The 20,962-nt window shown below is 36.0% G+C and overlaps 1 protein-coding gene across 2 annotated transcripts in view; it reads right to left on the bottom strand.

Moving 5' to 3' along the window:
• LOC101893360 (uncharacterized) overlaps positions 1-20,962 on the bottom strand; it is a 51,026-nt gene that overhangs the window by 16,866 nt on the left and 13,198 nt on the right. For both annotated transcript variants that reach the window (XM_059129467.1, XM_005182453.4), the window contains exon 3: positions 1,631-1,754. In XM_059129467.1, the coding sequence (XP_058985450.1) occupies positions 1,631-1,754 (124 nt within the window). The remainder of the gene's footprint in view (positions 1-1,630; positions 1,755-20,962) is intronic.

Genomic DNA, 20,962 nt, shown 5'->3' with positions numbered 1-20,962 from the left:
AAGAACAAACGGCCACTGCGACGCGGGTTTCGATCAAGTCGCTGCTTCTTTTTTCTTTTCGAACCATTTCTGCTGATGTTGCTGTTTTCTTACGTCCACTTCCTTGACGTCGTCGGGCTACGCTACCAGTATAACGGTAACGAGCGATGGTAGGAGACACAAAAGATTTATTCAAATTTAAATGCTGGAGTACTCTAACGATAGCCACTTGAGGCTTTCCAGCCAAATATAAAGAAATCACACTATCACGCTTGGATTCCGTCACGATAAACTTTTTTTTCTGGAAAATTCTCACCAAAATTCTTTTGTATGCTTGTAAACAATATAATGAGCTGTCACTGGAATAATTTTAACAGCTGTCGGACGAGTGGCTTAGAAATGACAGCAGTCTGAAGTTGGTTGCAGTTTTTTCATCTTACCATGTGTACATAAAACAATGAAATTCTGAAAATTTAGAACTAGGTATAAAGATTCGAGTAAAAACAAAATGTTGTCAACCTGAAGAAATTGTGAATTTTAAGTACTAACAAGGTCTAACTTGAACGTTTGGGACGAATCTAAAGTTTTAAGCCGGACTTTTCGCTGTTAACCCTTTCAGTGTCAATGAAAATTTTTGTCGAGATAAAAATCTGAAATTCCGTACTAATTTACTAAAATGTGCTCAGAAATTCGAAAACGAAACTAATAGAATATAACTGCAATATTTTTAAATAGCGAACGTGTCTGTTATTAAAAAATATAAAAACTAACGGTTCGTAAGAAAAACAAAAAATGGCAAAGAAAGAGAGTACTTTTAAATGTCAAATATATTTGACAAAAACACTGAAAGGATTAAAGTAGCTATATGGGGAATCTATGGAAGCGCCTAAAATTATGCTTTAAATATGTTATGGCTAAATTTGGCAAAAGTCACATAACATATGAGCAAAGAAATGTTGTTTTTTTTTCTATAGAAAAGATAAAGAAAAACGATTCCAGCTAAATTTTGGAAATCGAAAAGATTTCTCTGTAAATTATTTATATGGTCACCCTTACAAGTCCATGTGTCCGCGCACGCAGCAACAAAGACAATAAATAGACTATGTATTTGATTGAGGTCTTAGTCTGGTGTATTGGAATTTTATTTTCCTCCTATTTTCTTTTTTGCGACGCTTTTTGGCCAGACGACCGACCGACCGGCCACAGACAGAATCACACATCATGATCACATCACACACAATTCGTCCAGACGCAACAATGACATCGAACGTATGTATTTGGCTATAGGAATATGTGTGTATATGGTATATCATAAACAATAAAAATTTTAATTGTAATTTATTTTTGGTTTGACTTTGTTTATGGTTTCTTTTTGGTACAGATGGATATCAAAAAAAAATGCCTCAAATAAAAAAATAAAAACAGAAACATGTGGGCATATGCATACCATACTATTGCAAAATACAAATATTTCCAAACAAACAAAATAAACTAAAAATCGTCAATGACATACAAAAAAAATTTAAAAATATGTAAACTGAAAAACGATTTGATAACACTGTGCAACACAAAAAATTACTAAAAGTTCGGTCGGCCGAACTTACAGCTTTTTTACTTGTTTTTTTTTTTATTATTAACGTTGTAAACTTACCCCAAATATAGCATTTTGAATACCAAATGGTATTGGCGTTAATCGTGTAAATAGAACAACACGAAACGCTCTCGGTCCAGATATTACACGCAGTATAGCGCGTCCAGTCTCATTTTTTATTAATCTGAAAAGGAGACAATAAAAAAAATTAATGTAAAAAATATAATCTAAGAAATATATTATTTGAAGGCTCCTTTTTCAAAATATTTTTCAAGGCGTCCAAGTCAACGTGGATTTTTTAAAAAATATTTTTCAAGGCGTCCTTATTTATGTAGGGTTTTTAAAAATATTTTTGAAGGCGTCCCAGTTAAAATGGATTTTTTAAAAAATATTTTTTTCAAGGCGTCCGATTAACTGTGATTTTTTTAACAATATTTTTTTTCAAAACGGATCAATGTGGATTTTTAAACAATATTCTTCACGGCGTCCAAGTAAGTGTAGATTTTTTAAAAAATATATTTCAAAACCCACCAGTAAACGTGGATTTTTTAAAAAAATATTTATCAAGGCTTCCTAGTAAGCGTGAACTATTTAAAAATATTTTTTCATGGCGTCTTAGTAAGCGTGGATTTTTTAAAAATAATTTTTCAGAGCGTACCAGTAAATCTGGATGTTTTAAAAATATTTTTAAGGCTTCCTATTAAACGTGTAGATTGTAAAAAATATATTTCAAAGCGTCTTAGTAAACGTGGATTTGATAAAAATATTTTCGAGGCATTCTAGTAAACGTGGATTTTTTAAAAATATTTTCGAGGCATTGTAGTAAACGTGGATTTTCTAAAAATATTTTCGAGGCATTCTAGTAAACGTGGATTTTCTAAAAATATTTTCGAGGCATTCTAGTAAACGTGGATTTTCTAAAAATATTTTTTTCAAAGTGTCCAAGTAAACGTTGATTTTTTAACAAATATTTTTCAAGGATTCCTATTAAATGTCGATTTTTTAACAAATATTTTTCAAGGATTCCTATTAAATGTCGATTTTTTAAAAAATATTTTTCAAGGATTCCTATTAAATGTCGATTTTTTAAAAAAAAATTTTTCCAATGATTCCTATTAAATGTCGATTTTTAAAAAAATATTTTTTCAAAGCATCCTAGTTAACATGTATTATTTAAATATTTTTAATTTTTTAAATATTTTGTTCAAGGATTTCTTTTAAATACAATAAATATATTTTTTTCAAGGATTTCTTTTAAATACGGATTTAAAAAAAAAAAATTCAGGGCGTCCCAGTAAACGTGGACTTAAAAAAAATATTTTTTCAAGGCATACTAATAAATGTAGACTTTTTAAAAATATTTTTACAGGCGTCCAAGTAAACGTGGATTTAAAAAAAAATATTTTTTCAAGGATTCTTAGTAAAAGTGAACTATTTAAAAATATTTTTTCATGGCGTCTTGTCACGCGTGGATTTTTTAAAAATATTTTTCCAAAGCGTCTTAGTAAACGTGGATTTTTTAAAAATATTTTTTCAAAGCTTCTTAAACGTGTTTTTTTATAAAAAAATATATTTCAAAGTGTCTTAGTAAACGTGGATTTGTTAAAAATATTTTTTTTCAATGTGTCCAAATAAACGTTGATTTTTTAAAAATATTTTCGAGGCATTCTAGTAAACGTGGATTCGTTAAAAATATTTTTTTTTCAAAGCGTCCAAATAAACTTGGATTTAAAAAAAAATATTTTTTAAACGTGTAAATGTGTTTTTTTAATATTTTTAAACGTGTAAACGTGTTTTTTTAAATATTTTCAAAGCATCCAAGTAAACTTGAATTTTTTTAAAAATATTTTTTCAAGGCGACCCATTAAACGTGGATTTAAAAAATGTAAGGATTCCTATTAATATATAAATATAAAATATTTTTTCAAGGCGTCCTAGTAATCGTGGATTTTTTTAAAAAATAATATATGTGGGGTTTTTATTTTTCAATGCGTATTTTTTAAAAACTATTTTTTAATTTTTTAAAACTTCTTAATAAATGTATTTTTTATAATTTCTTTTTTCAAAGCCTCCAAGTAACTTGAATTCTTATTTTTTTACATTTTATTAAATATTTTTTTAGGCTTCATAGTAAATGTGGATTTAAAAAAAATATATATTTTTTTCAGAGCATCCATGTAGACGTGAATTTAAAAAAAATATTTTTTTCACGGTTTTAGATCCTCGGTCGCTTTGGACCAAATTTGTTTCAGGACATTTGATCTAGGAGTGCGCACAATAACTCTAGAAGATAGTATCCAATGTGATCCAAACTTTGTAGAGCGTGATATTATTATCAAATTTAGATCGAGTTCGAAGATGAGCAATATCGGTAGACCCCATCAAGTACCTCCCCCACTAAGGCCAATATTTTAAATAATTACAACTTATTATAAAATATGAAATAAAAGTCAGATTTTCTTTAAATTTTGCACATCCCAATATTTCTATCAAGGCAAGATCTGGAGTGAAGATGGAATATATGGGACCACTTCTTCTGGTACCTTCCCCACAACGGGTCGAATTTTTTAATAATCACAACTCTTATAAAATAGGAAATAGGAGTCCGATTCTTTTCATATTTTGCACATCTCAATATTTCTATCAATACAAGATTTGGTGTGAAGGTGATAGATATCGGATCATTCCTTCTGGTATCTCCCCCACAAAGACATCAAAATTTTAAATAACCAAAATGTTCAACATACGCGAAATGAGCATCCGATTACTTTCCAACCTGGAATATCGCAATATTTATATCAACAAGATATCAGTTTTTAAGATGGAATATGTCGGACCACTCCCTCTGGTACCTCTCCCATAAAGAGATCCAAATTTTGAATAACTAAAATGCCTATAAAATGCTTAATAAGTATCAGATTACTTTCAAACTCGGCATATCCTAATATTTCTATCAACACAAGATTTGGTATAAAGATTGAATATGTCGGACCAATCCCTCTGGTACCTCCCCCATAAAGAGATCCAAATTTTGAATAACCCAAAACTCTCATAAAATATTAAATGAGTATCAGATTACTTTCCAACCTGGAATATCGCAATATTTATATCAACACTATATCTGGTGTGAAGATGATAGATATCGGCCCACTGCTTCTCGTACCTCCCTTTGAATAACCAAAATGCTCATAAAACGCGAAATGAGCTTCGGATCACTTTCAAACTCGCCATATTTTAATGTTTCTATTAAAACAAGATTTGGTGTGAAGATGGAGTACATCGGCCCACTGCTTCTGGTACCTCCCCCACAAAGACAGCAAATTTTTGAATAACCAAAATGCCCATAAAATCCGAACTGAGTATCAGATTACTTTCCGAATTCGCATATCACAATATGTCTTTCAATAGAAGATTTGGTGTAAAGATGGAATGTATTGGACCTCTGCTTCTGATACCCCCCTACAAAGGTGTCAACACTTTGAATAACCTTCATTAATTTATAACAATTTCCCAGCAATTGTTTACAGTTTATGTTTTTTTTTTTCTTTTTTCAATAGATACAATAAAATAAATGCAATTTATTTGCATTATTTTTTTTGTTTACTTAGAATTGTTTATTATTGCTAGCCCCCATCGTAGTATTTCCTTCCTCCCCCCCCCCTTCACTTAAGACAGCATGGTGGGAATTCACACACAACCACTGACATCTAATTTGGAAAATTTGTATTCGAAATTATGTGAAATTGAAAGAATTGACGCAGTTTCTTAAAATCAACATTTTGGTCATTGTGGTCGTCATCATTGTTGTCCTAATCAACAAAACATAGCTCTCCCCATGGATGAATGGACGTAGAATGGATAGTGGTTTTCAGCACTTGTGGAATTTTCTTATTCAAGACGGATCAAATACGATATTTTCAATTTATTAAAAACACAAAAAACAAGAAGGTCCCACCTCTCTGGCCACCAAGCTATTAATACAATGAAGACTACCGTATTAAAATTTCGGGCAGTGTAAATTGCCTTTGTCGTTTGCTTCTGTCATTATTGGGTGTTAATAACTGATTACAGAGACTACTGAGTCAACAAATAAAAAAAAAAAAAACAAGTAATAAAACTATAAGTTCGGCCGGGCCGAACTTTGAATACCCTCCACCGTTTGGTACAAATTTGGCAATTTTCAAAAAAATAAAATCCGTTAAAAATTCTGTTAAAATCTTAAAAATACCGAATGTAGCCGTATATTAGGGTCTATACGACGACGTGGACCTGCATAGGCCACTTTTGCCACAAGCTATTACAATATTCAAATGCGAAATTTAAAAAAAAAAAAATATTTTTATAATGTAGCTAAAATCATCAAAATACCGAATATAGGGAGGTACCATGGTGGTTATAAAACGTGGACCTGCACAGACAATTTTCTGGCATAGGCTGTAGTATCCATTACGAACTTCAAATGCGAAATATGAAACAATTCCGGTAAATAATGTCGCTAGAATCATCAAAATACCGAATATCGGGGGGTACCGTTATATGGGGGCTATACGAAGACGTGGACCTGCACAGACAATTTTCTGTCATAGGATGTAGTATCCATTACGAACTTCAAATGCGAAATATGAAACAATTCCGGTAAATAATGTCGCTAGAATCATCAAAATACCGAATATCGGGGGATACCGTTATATGGGGGCTATACGAAGACGTGGACCTGCACAGACAATTTTCTGTCATAGGATGTAGTATCCATTACGAACTGCAAATACCAAATTTGAAACAATTCTGGTAAAAAAATATCCATAAAATCATTAAAAAACCGAATATCGGGAGGTACCGTTATATGGGGGCTATACGAAGACGTGGACCTACATGGCTCATTTTCTGTCTTAGGCTGTAGTATTCATTACGAAACTCAAATACCAAATTTGAAATAGTTCCGGTAACAAATGTCGCTAAAATCATCAAAATACCGAATATCGGGGGGTACCGTTATATGGGGGCTATACGAAGACGTGGACCTGCACAGACAATTTTCTGTCATAGGATGTAGTATCCATTACGAACTGCAAATACCAAATTTGAAACAATTCTGGTGAAAAAATATCCATAAAATCATTAAAAAACCGAATATCGGCAGGTACCGTTGTATGGGGGCTATACGAAGACGTGGACCTGTACAGACAATTTTAGGCTGTAGTATCCATAATGGACTTCAAATAACAAATTTGAAACAATTCCGGTAAATAATGTCGCTAAAATCATCGAACCGTACCGTACAGTTATATGGGGGCGTGGACCTACATGGCCCATTTTGGACCTACATGGCCCATTTTCTGTTTTATACTGTAGTATCTATTACGAACTTCAAATGTCAATAGCGCTAAAATCATCAAAATACCGCATATCGGGAGGTACCGTTATATGGGGGCTATATGAAGACGTAGACCTACATGGCCCATTTTCAATACCAAAAGTCCTGCAGACATAATACACATTTGAGTAAAATTTTATCAACCTACTTCATTTTGTTCGGAAGATGGAGTGATTTTCATAGACGGACAGACGGTCGGACATATCGACATAGAATTTTATGCTGATCAACAATATATATACTTTGTGGGACCTAAAATGTATATTTCGAGGTGTTATTAACGGAATGACAAACTTAATATACCCTCCATACTATGGTGGAGGGTATAAAAACAGAATGAAGACCGCCTGACAATGTTGTACCCATAATTCTGTTAAATAGGTTTATCAATTATTTATCGATCGATCTGATAACTGCTTCTGGTTTATTATAAAAAAAGAAAAATGATTTAATTGATTAATTTTTTTATCGCTAAAGAAATCATTATTATCCGTTTTTTTTGTGGTTAGGTCTTGTGACAGCAAATAGGAAATAGGGGGAAGATATAGTATGGCGGAGGGAGGGGCTAGCAAACAATTCTGAGTAATCAAAAAAATAAATAAATAAAAGACACAAATAAATAAATAAATATTTTTATTGCATTAATTGAAAGAGACAGAAGAAAGGCAAAACAAAAAGAATTGCCGAGAAAAATGGTTATAAATGAATGAAGGTTATATTCCAAAAAAACGGGCTACAGAAATACTCTTAGAAGATCCACACGAATAAAGGAGCCTTATAAATATTTAAAAACAAATATCCCCGTTTCTTAAGGGGCCCAAAAGAAGTTGTTTTTAAAAACTACAAAAATATGGCCATGGCCCATGGACTGCAGTACCAGAACTATGATACCTAGATATAAGGTATATTCTGAGATTTATAGTGAAGTATTGTGTAGAATATTTCTTCTCTTAGCACCTTACGCCTAAAACGAAATTTTATTTAGCTTTCAGGTGTTAAATTGAAAAAATCCAAGGAAAAATGGTTAAAAATAAAAATTAAGAAATATTTTCGAATATTTATACCCTACACCGCATAGCGGTAAGGGTATTATGTATTTGTGCATTTGTTTGTAACATAGTTACTTTTGAGGATCTTCATAGAATCACTTTCTGAGTCGATCTATACATGTTAGTCCGTCTGTCCGTCCGCTTGACCATGTACTTCTGTGAACAAAATGCAGGTCGCATTTATTATCCGATTGAGATGAAATTTTGCATACAATATTTGTTTGGCCCAAGGACGAACCCTATTGAAATTGGTGAGAATCGGTTCAAATGTAGATATAGCTCCCATACATACCTTCAACCGATTTCGGGTTAATTGTGCACCAAATGACTAATGTCAGCCTAAATGAACTGAATCTTGGCACATTCGACCGAATTCAGTCTAGAAACAAGTACATCAAATTTGGTGAAAATCGGTTCAGACATACCTATAGCTCCCATATATATGTTTCATCCAATTTGGGGTTTTAAGTCCCTCACATTCGTAATATGCATTGCGCAACAATGATATTTGGTACCAGATATCAGATACAGGTCTGAAATAAGTGTATCAAATTTTGTCAAGATCGGTTCAGATTTGGATATAGCTCCCATATATATATCCCCAACCGATTTCAGCTTAATTGTGCACCAAATAGCCAATATCAGTCCAAATGATCTGAATTTTTGCAATTCCGACTGAATTCATTCTAGAAACAAGTCCTGCAATTATTGATGAAAATCGATTCAGACATAGCTATAGCTCCCATATATATATTTCATCCGATTTGATGTTTAAGTACCTCACATTCGTAATATTCACTCCACAAAAATGGTCTTTGGTACTAGATATCAGATATAGCCCAAAATTACTTCTGTCAAATTTTATCGAGATCAGATCAGATTTGGATATAGCTCCCATACATATCTTCAACCGATTTTTGCTTAATTGTGCACCAAATTGCCAATATCAGTTCAAATGACCTGAATTTTGGCATATTCGGGCGAATTCAGTCTAGAAGCAAGTACTTCAAATTTGGTGAAAGTTGGTTCAGATATATCTATAGCTCCCATATATATGTTTCATCCGATTGGGAGTTGGTAACAGATATCAGATATAGCCCAGATATACTTTTGTCAAATCGTATCGAGATCAGGTCAGATTTGGATATTGCTCCCATATCAAGGGTGATATGGAAAACAGCAACCAACTTCAGACTGATGTCATTTCTAAGCAACTCGTCCGACAGCTGTTAAAATTATTCCAGTGACAGCTCATTATATTGTTTACAAGCGTACAAAAGCATTTTGGTGAGAATTCTCCTGGAAAAAAGTTATCAGTGATGGAATTCAAGCGTGATAGTCTGATTTCTTTCTATTCGGCTGGAAAACCACAAGTGGCTATCGTTAGATCACTCCAGCATTTAAATGTGGATAAATCTTTTGTGTCTCGTACCATCGCTCGTTACCGTGATACTGGTATCAAGGAATTGGACGGAAGTGGAACAGCAACATCAGCAGAAATGATTCAAAAAGTAAAGAAGCGACTTGATCGAAACCCGCGTCGCAGTGGCCGAAAAATGGCTCGTGAGCTGATTCGCAATATTCCATTCGGCAAATATTGAAAAAATGAGCTCGGGGTAAAGCCATTGAAATTCCATAATTCCAAAAAGTGCAAGAACTTACACCTCAACGGAAAGAAAAAAGACTCAAAAGAGCTAAAGAGTTGCTTCGCTTGGCTGAAAGTGGTGAACTGTCGAATTTGGTTTTCTCCGATGAGAAACATTCGTTGTCCAGCAGTTTGTAAACAAACAAAAAATGATCGTGTTTACTTGCCAAAGAGGTCAGCTGAAAATGTGCACCTTCGGTAGACCACCAGAACTCAAGCGCCAGCCATGGTGATGGTGTGGACCGCCATAACAGCCGATGGCCGCTCTCCGCTCGTATTAATCGACCGTGCCATCAGAATAAATGCCGAATATTATCGCGAAAATATTCTGGAGGGTATGTTAAAGCCCTGGGCACGCAAACATTTTGGCCGCAGACCTTGGACATTGCAACAGGACTCAGCCCCAAACGCACTCAGCACGCGACACCCAAGAATGGTTACAAAATGAGGTACCTCGCTTCATTTCCAGCGCATAATGGCCACCAAAATCTCCGGATACCAATCTAGGTTGGACTTCTGTGTCTAGAGTAGGCAAGGAAAGCAAGGTTGGCACTAAAAAATACCAAAGTATCGATCACCTCAAGCAAGCCCTTCGCCGGGAATGGGTCAAAATACCCCAGAGCAAAACATTCGGGCAACGTGTGACGGTTTCATTAGCCGTTTGAAGGCCATAATTCGTGCCAAAGGTGACCAATTCGAAAAAATCTAAACTTATTCGAAAATTGTATGATATTTCCGACATTTTTTCCTTTCATTCAATAAAATTTAAAAAAAAGATGTAAAAATTATGGCGTTTGACTTTGTTGCAACTTTTTTTTATCTCAAATTCCCAAATTGTGGCTACTCTGAGCCACGATACGCACTCAAATAAGGTTCATAATTGGTATGATCTACTTCACATAAATTCCCAATATAAACTTAGTAGGGAGTCCTCGTCGAAACATTGGTTTTAGACTCTAGGTCTCTTTGTACCAAATCCGTTTCAGGCCTGGTTGGCTGGAACACACGATAACTTTCGAAGGGAGTATTCGATTTGGTCCAAATTTGGGACATCGTAATATTATTATCAAACTTAGATCGAGTTCGGAGATGAGCAATATCGGTCCTCTCCTTCTGGTACCTCCCCCACAAAAGGTCAACATTTGGAATATCCGGTAAGCTCATAAAACGCGAAATAAACATCCGATTCCATTCAGATCTGGTATATTTCAGTATATCCATCAACACTAGATCTGTCATAAAGATGGTAGAGATCGGTCCATTTCTTCTGGTAACTCTCCCACAAAGGGTCAATGTTTATAAAATCCGAAATTTGCATCAGGTACTCTTTATATTTCACACATCCCATTATTTCTACTTACACAAGATATGCTGTGAAGATGGGATATATCGGTCCACTCCTTCAGGTATCTCCCCCACAAAGGATCAAAAATTTGAATATCCATGAAGCTCATAAAACGCGAAATTAACATCAGATTCCATTCAGAGTTGGCACATCTCAATATTTCCATCAACACAACATCTTTTATAAAGATGGTACTGATCGGACCATTCCTTGTGATACCTCCCCCACAAAGGATCCAAATTTTGAATAGCCAAAACGATTATAAAATCCGAAATAAGCATCAGGTTCTCTTTATATTTCACACATCCCATTATTTCTACTTACACAAGATATGCTGTGAAGATAGAATATATCGTCCCACTCCTTCTGGTACCTCCCCCCAAAGGGTCAAAATTTTGAATATCCATGAAGCTCAAAAAACCCGAAATTAAAATTCGATTCCATTCAGACCTGGTATATCTCAATATATCCATCAAGACTAGATCTGTTATAAAGATGGTAGAGATCGGTCCATTTCTTCTGGTAACTCCCCCACAAAGGGTCAATGTTTATAAAATCCGAAATGAGCATCAGACTCTTTTTATATTTCACACATCCCATTATTTCTACTAACACAAGATATGCTGTGAAGGTGGAATGTATGGGTCCACTCAACCAAGTACCTCCCTCTCATAGGGTCAAAATTTTGAATATCCAAGAACCTCATAAAACGCGAAATTAATATCTGATTTCGTCCGGACCGGAATATTTCCATTATTTCAATGAGATCTTTTTTTGAAATCTCCAAAAATCAATGGTATTCACATTTTTCCAGGGCTGCTTCCACTCTCTCCATTCTCTCCAGTGAAAGTGTTACACCCACATACGAATAGTAAATACCTTGACCAGCAGTAATGGCCCTGCATTGTTCGGCAAAAGAAACCATCCATGTCTTTGTGTTTTACTCGATATTGCTACAACTGAACTTAAGAGGCATTTAAAATAGTTTACAAAAAATAAATAAAATTATTTCTTTCCCACCTACCACCCCCCACTGCCAATCGATTTGATGTTTCCACTGCACGATAGCAATTCAGAAAAAACAAGTAAAAAAGCTATAAGTTCGGCCGGGCCGAACTTTTAATACCCTCCACCATTTGGTACAAATTTGGCAATTTCCAAAAAAAAAAAATAAAATAAATAAATAAATAAATAAAATAAAAAAAAATCCTTTAAAATTCTGTTAAAATCTTAAAAATACCGAATGTCTATACGACGACGTATACCTGCATAGGCAACTTTTGTCATAAGTTATTACAACATTTAAATGCGAAACTTGAAGAAAAATTTGTTTATAATGTAGCTAAAATCATCAAAATACCGAATATAGGGGGTACCGTTATATGGGGGCTATACGAAGACGTGGACCTGCACAGACAATTTTCTGGCATGGGCTGAAGTATCCATTACGAACTTCAAATGCGAAATTTAAAACAATCCCGGTAAATAATGTCGCTAAAATCATCAAAATACTGAATATCGGGGGGTACGGTATATGGGGCCTATACGAAGACGTGGACCTACATGGTCCATTTTCTGTTTTCTGCTGCAGTATCTATTACGAACTTCAAATACCAAATTTGGAACGGTTCCGTTAAATAATGTCGCTAAAATCATCAAAATACCGAATATCGGGGGAGGTACGGTATATGGGGGCTATAGGAAGACATGGACCTACATGGCTCATTTTTTGACTTAGGATGTAGTATCCATTACGAACTTCAAATACCAAATTTGGAACGGTTCCGTTAAATAATGTCGCTAAAATCATCAAAATACCGAATATCGGGGGGTACCGTTATATGGGGGCTATACGAAGACGTGGACCTGCACAGATAATTTTCTGTCTTAGGCTGTAGTATCCATTACGAACTTCAAATGCCAAATTTGAAACAATTCCGGTGAATAATGTCGCTAAAATCATCAAAATACCGAATATCGAGAGTTACCGTTATATGGGGGCTATATGAAAACTTTGACCTACATAACCCATTTACGAACTTAACCTGCCTACTGGCAAAATATACATGTGTGCAAAATTTTAGCCTTCTATCTCAATTTGTTCGAAAGATAGCGTGATTACAACAGACAGACAGACAGACAGACGGACAGACAGACAGACACACAGACAGACAGACGGACATGGCTAAATCGTCTTAGAATTTTACGCTGATCAAGAATATATATACTTTGTTGGGTCTGACGTGAGTATTTCGAGGAGTTACAAACGGAATGACAAAATTAATATACCCTCCATAGTATGGTGGAGGGTATAAAATAAAAAACAAAAAAACGTGACCAAAATAATATTTCACCTTGGTGTGGTGGGGGCCGGTCGGCTGGCGGGTGCTTCTTCCATGGCGTTTCTTGTTTTCTTTCTTTCGCTGTTCGACGATAAGAAACCATAAAAAGTCTCCAAAAAAACAATTTTGTTTTCAGAACATGTCTACACTTGTTTCATTATTTAGTTTAGTTTTATTCTTTCAAATGATTCTTATCATTGATGCCGAAGCGAATTGCATTAAATGGGTCACAGTTCAATTAGACACATAGTACATGCCAAGCTATATGGGGGAATGGGGATCTTAAAATTCTTCTATAAAAAGAAGACAGGGCGGAGGGGGGTTGGTTTTGTATCACTTAAAATGAGAAATAAATTTCCACAATTTGTGAAATAGAAAAACGTGTGCCTTCGTTCTCCAATCAAATAGCCCCTCTGACATTTGAAAAGAGTAAGGGGGACGGGGTTGAGTTTCAGTACAAGTAAAAAAAACAGCACGCAATTGATTACAATCCTTTACGTGACCTTTTCCCCGATTTGTCTATCAAATATTTATACCAGCCAGTTAGTTAGTCTTCGGCTAATAGCTTTCGGGTTTGCCCGTCCGTCCCTCCTTTTCTTTATTGGCATTGTTGTTATGTTGTGTCTGGTGTGGTGTATTTACTTGATAAACTTTTTTGTAATTCAAGGTCAGCTCTTAATTGTTATTATTGAACAAATGTTTCGAAATTAAAGGCAGTCAACAGGTTAGTCAGGGAATGGGAAAGAAAAACTTGACAAAATTTTCAAAACCAATTCTTTAACAAATTTTCATTTCAAAATTTATAGTTGGAGTTGTGATAGGCCTTGAAATATATTCAATAAAAATCTCCGCCTTAAATTCTGTTAGACATTGAAAACATTTTTTTTAAACCAGTAAGGAAAGGTCAAAAGTCGGGCGGGGACGACTATATAATAGCCAACAAGTAAAAAAGCTGTAAGTTCAGCTGGGCCGAACTTTGAATACCCTCCACCATTTGGAACGAATTTGACAATTCTCAAAAACAATAAAATCCGTTAAAAATTTATGTTATAATCTTAGAAATACTAAATGTAGCTGTTATTTTAGGGTCTATACGATGACATGGACCAGCATAGGTAACATTTTTCATAAGCCATTGCAATATTCAAATGCGAAACTTAAAAAAATCGGGGAATAAGGTAGCTAAATTCATCAAAATACCGAATATCGGAAGGTACCGGTATAGGGGGGCTATACGAAGACGTGGACCTGCACAGACAATTTTCTGTCATAGGCTGTAGCACCCATTACGAACTTTAAATATCAAATTTTAAACAATTCCGGTTAATAATGTCGCTAAAATCATCCAAATAACCAATATCCGGTGGTACCGTTATATGGGGGCTATACGAAGACGTGGATCTGCACAGACAATTTTCTGTCATAGACTGTAGTATACATTGCGAACTTCAAATACTAAATTTGATACAATTCCGAAGAATAATGTCGCTAAAATCATCCAAATACCGAATATAGGGAGGTACCCTTATATGGGGGCTATACGAAGACGTGGACCTGCACAGACAATTTTCTGTTATAGGCTGTAGTATACATTGCGAACTTCAAATATTAAATTTGATACAATCCCGAAGAATAATGTCGCTAAAATCATCCAAATACCGAATATCGGGAGGTACCGTTATATGGGGGCTATACGAAGACGTGGACCTGCACAGACAATTTTCTGTCTTAGGCTGTAGTATTCATTGCGAACTTCAAATACTAAATTTGATACAATTCCGAAGAATAATGTCGCTAAAATCATCCAAATACCGAATATAGGGAGGTACCCTTATATGGGGGCTATGCGAAGACGTGGACCTGCACAGACAATTTTCTGTCTTAGGCTGTAGTATTCATTGCGAACTTCAAATACTGAATTTGAAACAATTCCGAAGAATAATGTCGCTAAAATCATCCAAATACCGAATATAGGGAGGTACCCTTATATGGGGGCTATGCGAAGACGTGGACCTGCACAGACAATTTTCTGTCATAGACTGTAGTATACATTGCGAACTTCAAATACTAAATTTGATACAATTCCGAAGAATAATGTCGCTAAAATCATCCAAATACCGAATATAGGGATGTACCCTTATATGGGGGCTATACCCAAACGTGGACTTACATGGCCCATTTTCAATACCAAAAGTCCTGCAGACATAATATACATTTGAGTAAAATTTTATCAATCTACTTGAATTCGTTCGGAAACTAGAGTGATTTCCACGGACATACGGATAGACGGACGGACATCGCTAAATCGACATAAAATTTTATGCTGATCAAGAATATATATACTTTGGGGGTCTAAAACGTATATTTCGAGGTATTACAAACGGAATGACAAACTTAACCCTCCACCATAGTATGGGGGGTATATACTATGGTGGAGGGTATAAAAACCCAAAATCGGATGAAACATATGCATGGAAGCTATAGCTATATCTGAAGCGATTTCCTCGACATTTGAAGTACTTGTTTCTAAGATGAATTCAGTCGGAATTGCCAAGATTAAGGTTCACTCGGGTTGATATTAGCCATTTGGTGCACAATAAACCTGAAATCGGATAAATATATATATGTCAGCTATATCCAATACATACCTGATAGGGATACCTGGGCCCGTAACAATCCACCTTTCTGCGGCATAGCTGTCTATGCCGACGGTTCAAATATGGAATGCGGTACGAAAGCTGGTGTCTTCTGTGACACTCTTAATGTTTGCAAATCCTCAAAGCTTAGAAACGACTGTAGCGTATTCCAGGCGGAAATTTTTGAGGTCAAAAAAGCCATATACCTGTTAGTACCGAGGAACAACGAGGCTATCAGTCCGGTGACTATATACATCGATGGTCAAGCGGCACTGAAAGCCTTTAACTCCTCTACTATCAAGTCTAAGGATGTTTTGGACTGCAGGAGATCCTTGAAAAACGCTGGGTTGTCCATCCAGCTCTGGTGGGGTTCCTGGTCATTGCAATATTCCAGGCAACGAGACTGCAGACGAATTTTCTAGGCTAGGATCCGAATCGACTACCATTGAAGTTGAAAAATCGGCTAAACCACCCCTATATGCCACTTCCTACAGGTTATTCATAAACATTACTCGGAGAGAATTCAAAAAAAAATGGCTGGACGAGAGGGAATGCAAGATCTCCAAAAGAATCTGACCCATACTCTCGAAGATGAGAACAAAGTCGCTACTGTCATTATCTAAACCTGACATAAAACTTGTGCGGGGTATCATCACAAGTCACTACAAGGTGAGGGTAATGACCTCGAAATGTGATAGCGATGACATTTATTACTGTAGAATATGTCAGGACGAAGAAGAAATTGAGACGATCGAACATCTGCTCTGCCACTGTCCAGCACACATTAACGTGAGACACAGGCTGGTGGGGGAACAAGTGTCACATGATTTGTCTTCGTTCTCTAACACAGACCCTACAGTAAGTCTTCAATTAGCCAGAAGATTTAAGTGGCTAAAGACGACACGGCAAGATCTCTAGCCGCGGAGCACCTTCACACATATATTTTTTTAAATCTCTAATACTCTACTTTTTCTATGGGAGCTATATCCAAATCTGAACCGATCTCGATAAAATTTATCAGAGGTATTTCTGGGCTGTACCTGCTAACTGGTACCAATGATCACTTTTATGGAGTCCATATTACGCATGTGAGGGCATTAACACCCCAAATAGTATGAGAAATATATATGGAAGCTATAGCTATATCTTTACCGATCTTGAAGTATTTGCCTCTAGACTGAATTCGGTCGAATGTACCAAAATTCAGACCATTTGAGCTGATATTTGCAATTTGGTGCATAATAAACTTGAAGTCGGATAAAGATAAATATGGGAGCTATATCCAAATCTGATCCTATCTCGATGAAATTTAACAGAGGTATTTTAAGCCTGTATCTGCTAACTGGTACCAAATATCATTGCTGTGGAGTACATATTACGCATGTGAGGGCATTAAAACCCCAAATCGAATGAGAAATATACACGGGAGCTATAGCTATATCTGAACAGATTTTCACCAAATTTGATGTATTTGCTTGTAGACAGAATTCGGACAAATGTGCCAAAATTCAGACCATTTGAGCTGATATTTGCAATTTGGTGCACAATAAACCCGAAATCGGTTGAATATATATATGGGAGCCATATCCAAATCTGAACCAATCTCGATAAAATTTATCAGAGGTATTTCTGGGCTGCACCTGCTACCAAATATCATTGCTGTGGGGTGCATATTACGCATGTGAGAGACTTGAAACCCCAAATCGGATGAAAAATATATATAGAAGCTTTAGCTATATCTGAACAGATTTTCACTAAATTTGATGTATTTGCTTGTAGACAGAATTCGGATTTAAGCTGATATTGGCAATTTGGTGCACAATAAACCCGAAAAAATCTGTTCCGATCTCGATAAAATTTGACAGAGGTATTTCTGGGCTGTATCTGCTAACTGGTACCAGAGATCATTGATTTGAAGTGCATATTACGCATGTGAGGGACTTGAAACCCCAAATCGGATGACACATATACATGGGAGCTATAGCTATATCTGAACCGATTTTCACCAAATTTGATGTATTTGCTTGTAGACTGAAATCGGTCAAAAGTGCCAATATTCAAGTCTTTTGAACTGATATTGGCAATTTGGTGCACAATTTGAACCGATTCTCACCAATTTTAATAGGGTTCGTCCTTGGGCCCAGAAAATATTGTTTGGTAAACTGCATCTCAACCAACTGAAAGTTTTTTTCACAAAAATACGTGAACAGACGGACGGACTGAAATGCATAAATCAGCTTAGAAAGCGATTCTATGAAGATCATTAAAAGTAACTACAGGTCTATCTCGCTTCCTCCTTCTCCTTGTTACAAACAAATGCACAAAATCATAATACCCTTGCCGCTATGTGGTGTAGGATATACATATTCACGTTTGTAAGGCAGTTGGTCCTCCAAAACCATTTGTTAAATCACGTTAGAAGATGAGTAGGTCTCGACCAAAAAATAATCCTCTAAAAATATGAGTTTGAAGTTCTGTAAGACTTTGCATAAAAAATTCTCAAAATATTCAAGTCGGAAGTATAGTTAGGTTCTCAAAAATTTTATTTTTAAAAACCCCAATTCAGAAGATCGATTCTCAAAGCGTCCACCGAAAGGGTCCCCGAAAATTGTTCATAAAATATCCCCACTTTAAGTTCCACACCGTCTTGAAAAATACTCTTTAAAAAATCCCCACTTTAAGTTCTGTTTAGCTTGAAATATGCTCTCTTTAAATATCCTCGCTTGAAGTTCGGTTGGGCCTTGAAAAGATTTTCCAAAAAAAAATATCCACGTTTGAAGGGCAGACAAAATTCGTTAAATCACGTTGAAAGATAAGTTGGTTCCGTTACGCCTTGGTTGGTTCCGTTTTGTTTAAAACAAACTGATTTTTTTTCCAAAAAAAAAAAAAAGAAAAAGACAAAAGTGTCAGACTTGACATCAAAAACATAATGCCTCTCGACATTCCGGAACATGTTATTCTTATCGGAACAAATACAAAAATAAATAAATTGAACTATGCCTCGCGACAATTAATTTATGTGTGTGTGAGAGTGAGCATAAACCGTTGTGAAATTTCAAATTCTTGCTTTTTTAGAGATATTTTTAGAATTAATTGCGCTTCAGTTCTTTTTTTGCGGGCGGACACCCCAAGCTGCACTCCAAATGTGCTGAAACGCATTTGGTTCATAGAGACCTAGGGTCCAAACCATTATTTCGACTAGGTACTTTTTGACCGTATCAAATGATTTCGGAGTGAAATGAAAAAACTGCAACCAAATTCAGACTGCTGTCATTTCTAAGCCACTCGTCCGACAGCTGTTAAAATTATTCCAGTAACAGTTCATTATTTGTTTACAAGCGTACAAAAGCTTTTTGGTAAGAATTTTCCAGAAAAAAAGTTATTCCTGAAGGAATTCAAGCGTGATAGTGTGATTTCTTTATATTTGGCTGGAAAGCCGCAAGTGGTTAGCGTTAGAGCACTCCAGCATTTAAATGTGAATAAATCTTTTGTGTCTCCTACCATCGCTTGTTACCGTGATACTAGGAAGCGTAGCTCGACGTCAAGAAAGAAAACAACAACATCAGCAGAAATCGTTCGAAAAGAAAAGAAGCAACTTAATCGAAATCTGCGTCGCAGTGGCCGAAAAATGGCTTGTGAGCTGAACATATCGCAATATTCCATTCGGAATATTCCAATGGGCAAAGCCATTGAAATTCCAAAAAGTGCAGGAACTTACACCGCAACAGAAAGAAAATAGACTCAAAAGAGCTAAAGAGTTACTTCGCTTGGTCGAAAGTGGTGAACTGCCGAATTTGGATTTCTTTGATGCGAAAACATTCGTTATCCAGCTGTTTGAAAACAAACAAACTAATCGTGTTTACTTGCCAAAGAGGTCAGGTGAAAATATGCACCTTCGGTTGGCCACCAGAACTCAAGCGCCGTCCATAGTGATGGTGTGGGCCGCCATAACAGCCAATGGTCGCTCTCAGCTCGTATTAATCGACCGTGGCATCAGAATAAATGCCGAATATTATAGCGAAAATATTCTGGAGGGTGTATTAAAGCCTTGGCCACGCAAACATTTTGGCCGCAGACCTTGGACTCAGCACCATCGCTCACTCTCAGGCCGCGCCACCCAAGAATGGTTCCAAAATGAGGTTTCTCTCTTCATTTCCAGCGCACAGTGGCAACCAAAACTTCCGATACCAATCCGTTGGACTATTGTGTCTGGAGTATTTTGGAAAGCAAGGTTGGCACTAAAAAATACCAATGTGTCGATCACCTCAAGCAAGGGCTTCGCCGGAAATGGGACAAAATACCGCAGAACAACAATCGGGCAGCGTGTGACGGTTTGGCCCTTTGAATGGCATAATACGGGCCAAAGGTGACCAATTCGAACAAATCTAAACTAATTCTAACTTTTGATGCTATTTCCGAAATTTTTTGCTTTCAAAAAAGTTAAAATTATGGCGTTCGACTTTGTTGCAGTTTTTATCTCACCCTGTATACCCTCTCGGGCAATCGGGCATGCAAAAATTTGGCCGCAGACGTTGGGCACTCCAACACCCAAGAAAGGTTACAAAATGAGGTACCTCGCTTCATTTCAAGCGCACAATGGTCACCAAAATCTCCGGATACCACCAATCTGTTGGACTATTGTGTCTGGAGTATTTTGATAAGCAAGATTGACACTAAAAAATACCAAAGTGTCGATCACCTCACGCAAGCGCTTCGCCGGGAATGGGCCAAAATACCGCAGAACAACATTCGGGCAGCGTGTGACGGTTTCAGCCCATAATTCGTATCCAAGATGACCAATTCGAACAAATCTAAACTTATTCTAAAATTTAATGCTATCTCCCACATTTTTTGCTTTCATTCAAAAAAATTGAAAAAAAAAATGCAAAAATTATGGCGTTTGACTTTGTTGCAGTTTTTTTTTGCTTACCCTGTATACCCTCTCTGGCCATACGGCCAAGGGTATAAAAAGCGTGATAGCTAAGGGCTAGTTTTCACATC

The sequence above is a fragment of the Musca domestica genome, unplaced genomic scaffold (genome assembly GCF_030504385.1).
Source record: "Musca domestica strain aabys unplaced genomic scaffold, Musca_domestica.polishedcontigs.V.1.1 61, whole genome shotgun sequence".
Taxonomy (NCBI): Eukaryota; Metazoa; Arthropoda; class Insecta; order Diptera; family Muscidae; genus Musca; species Musca domestica.
This window is presented reverse-complemented; position numbering and strand designations above follow the sequence as displayed.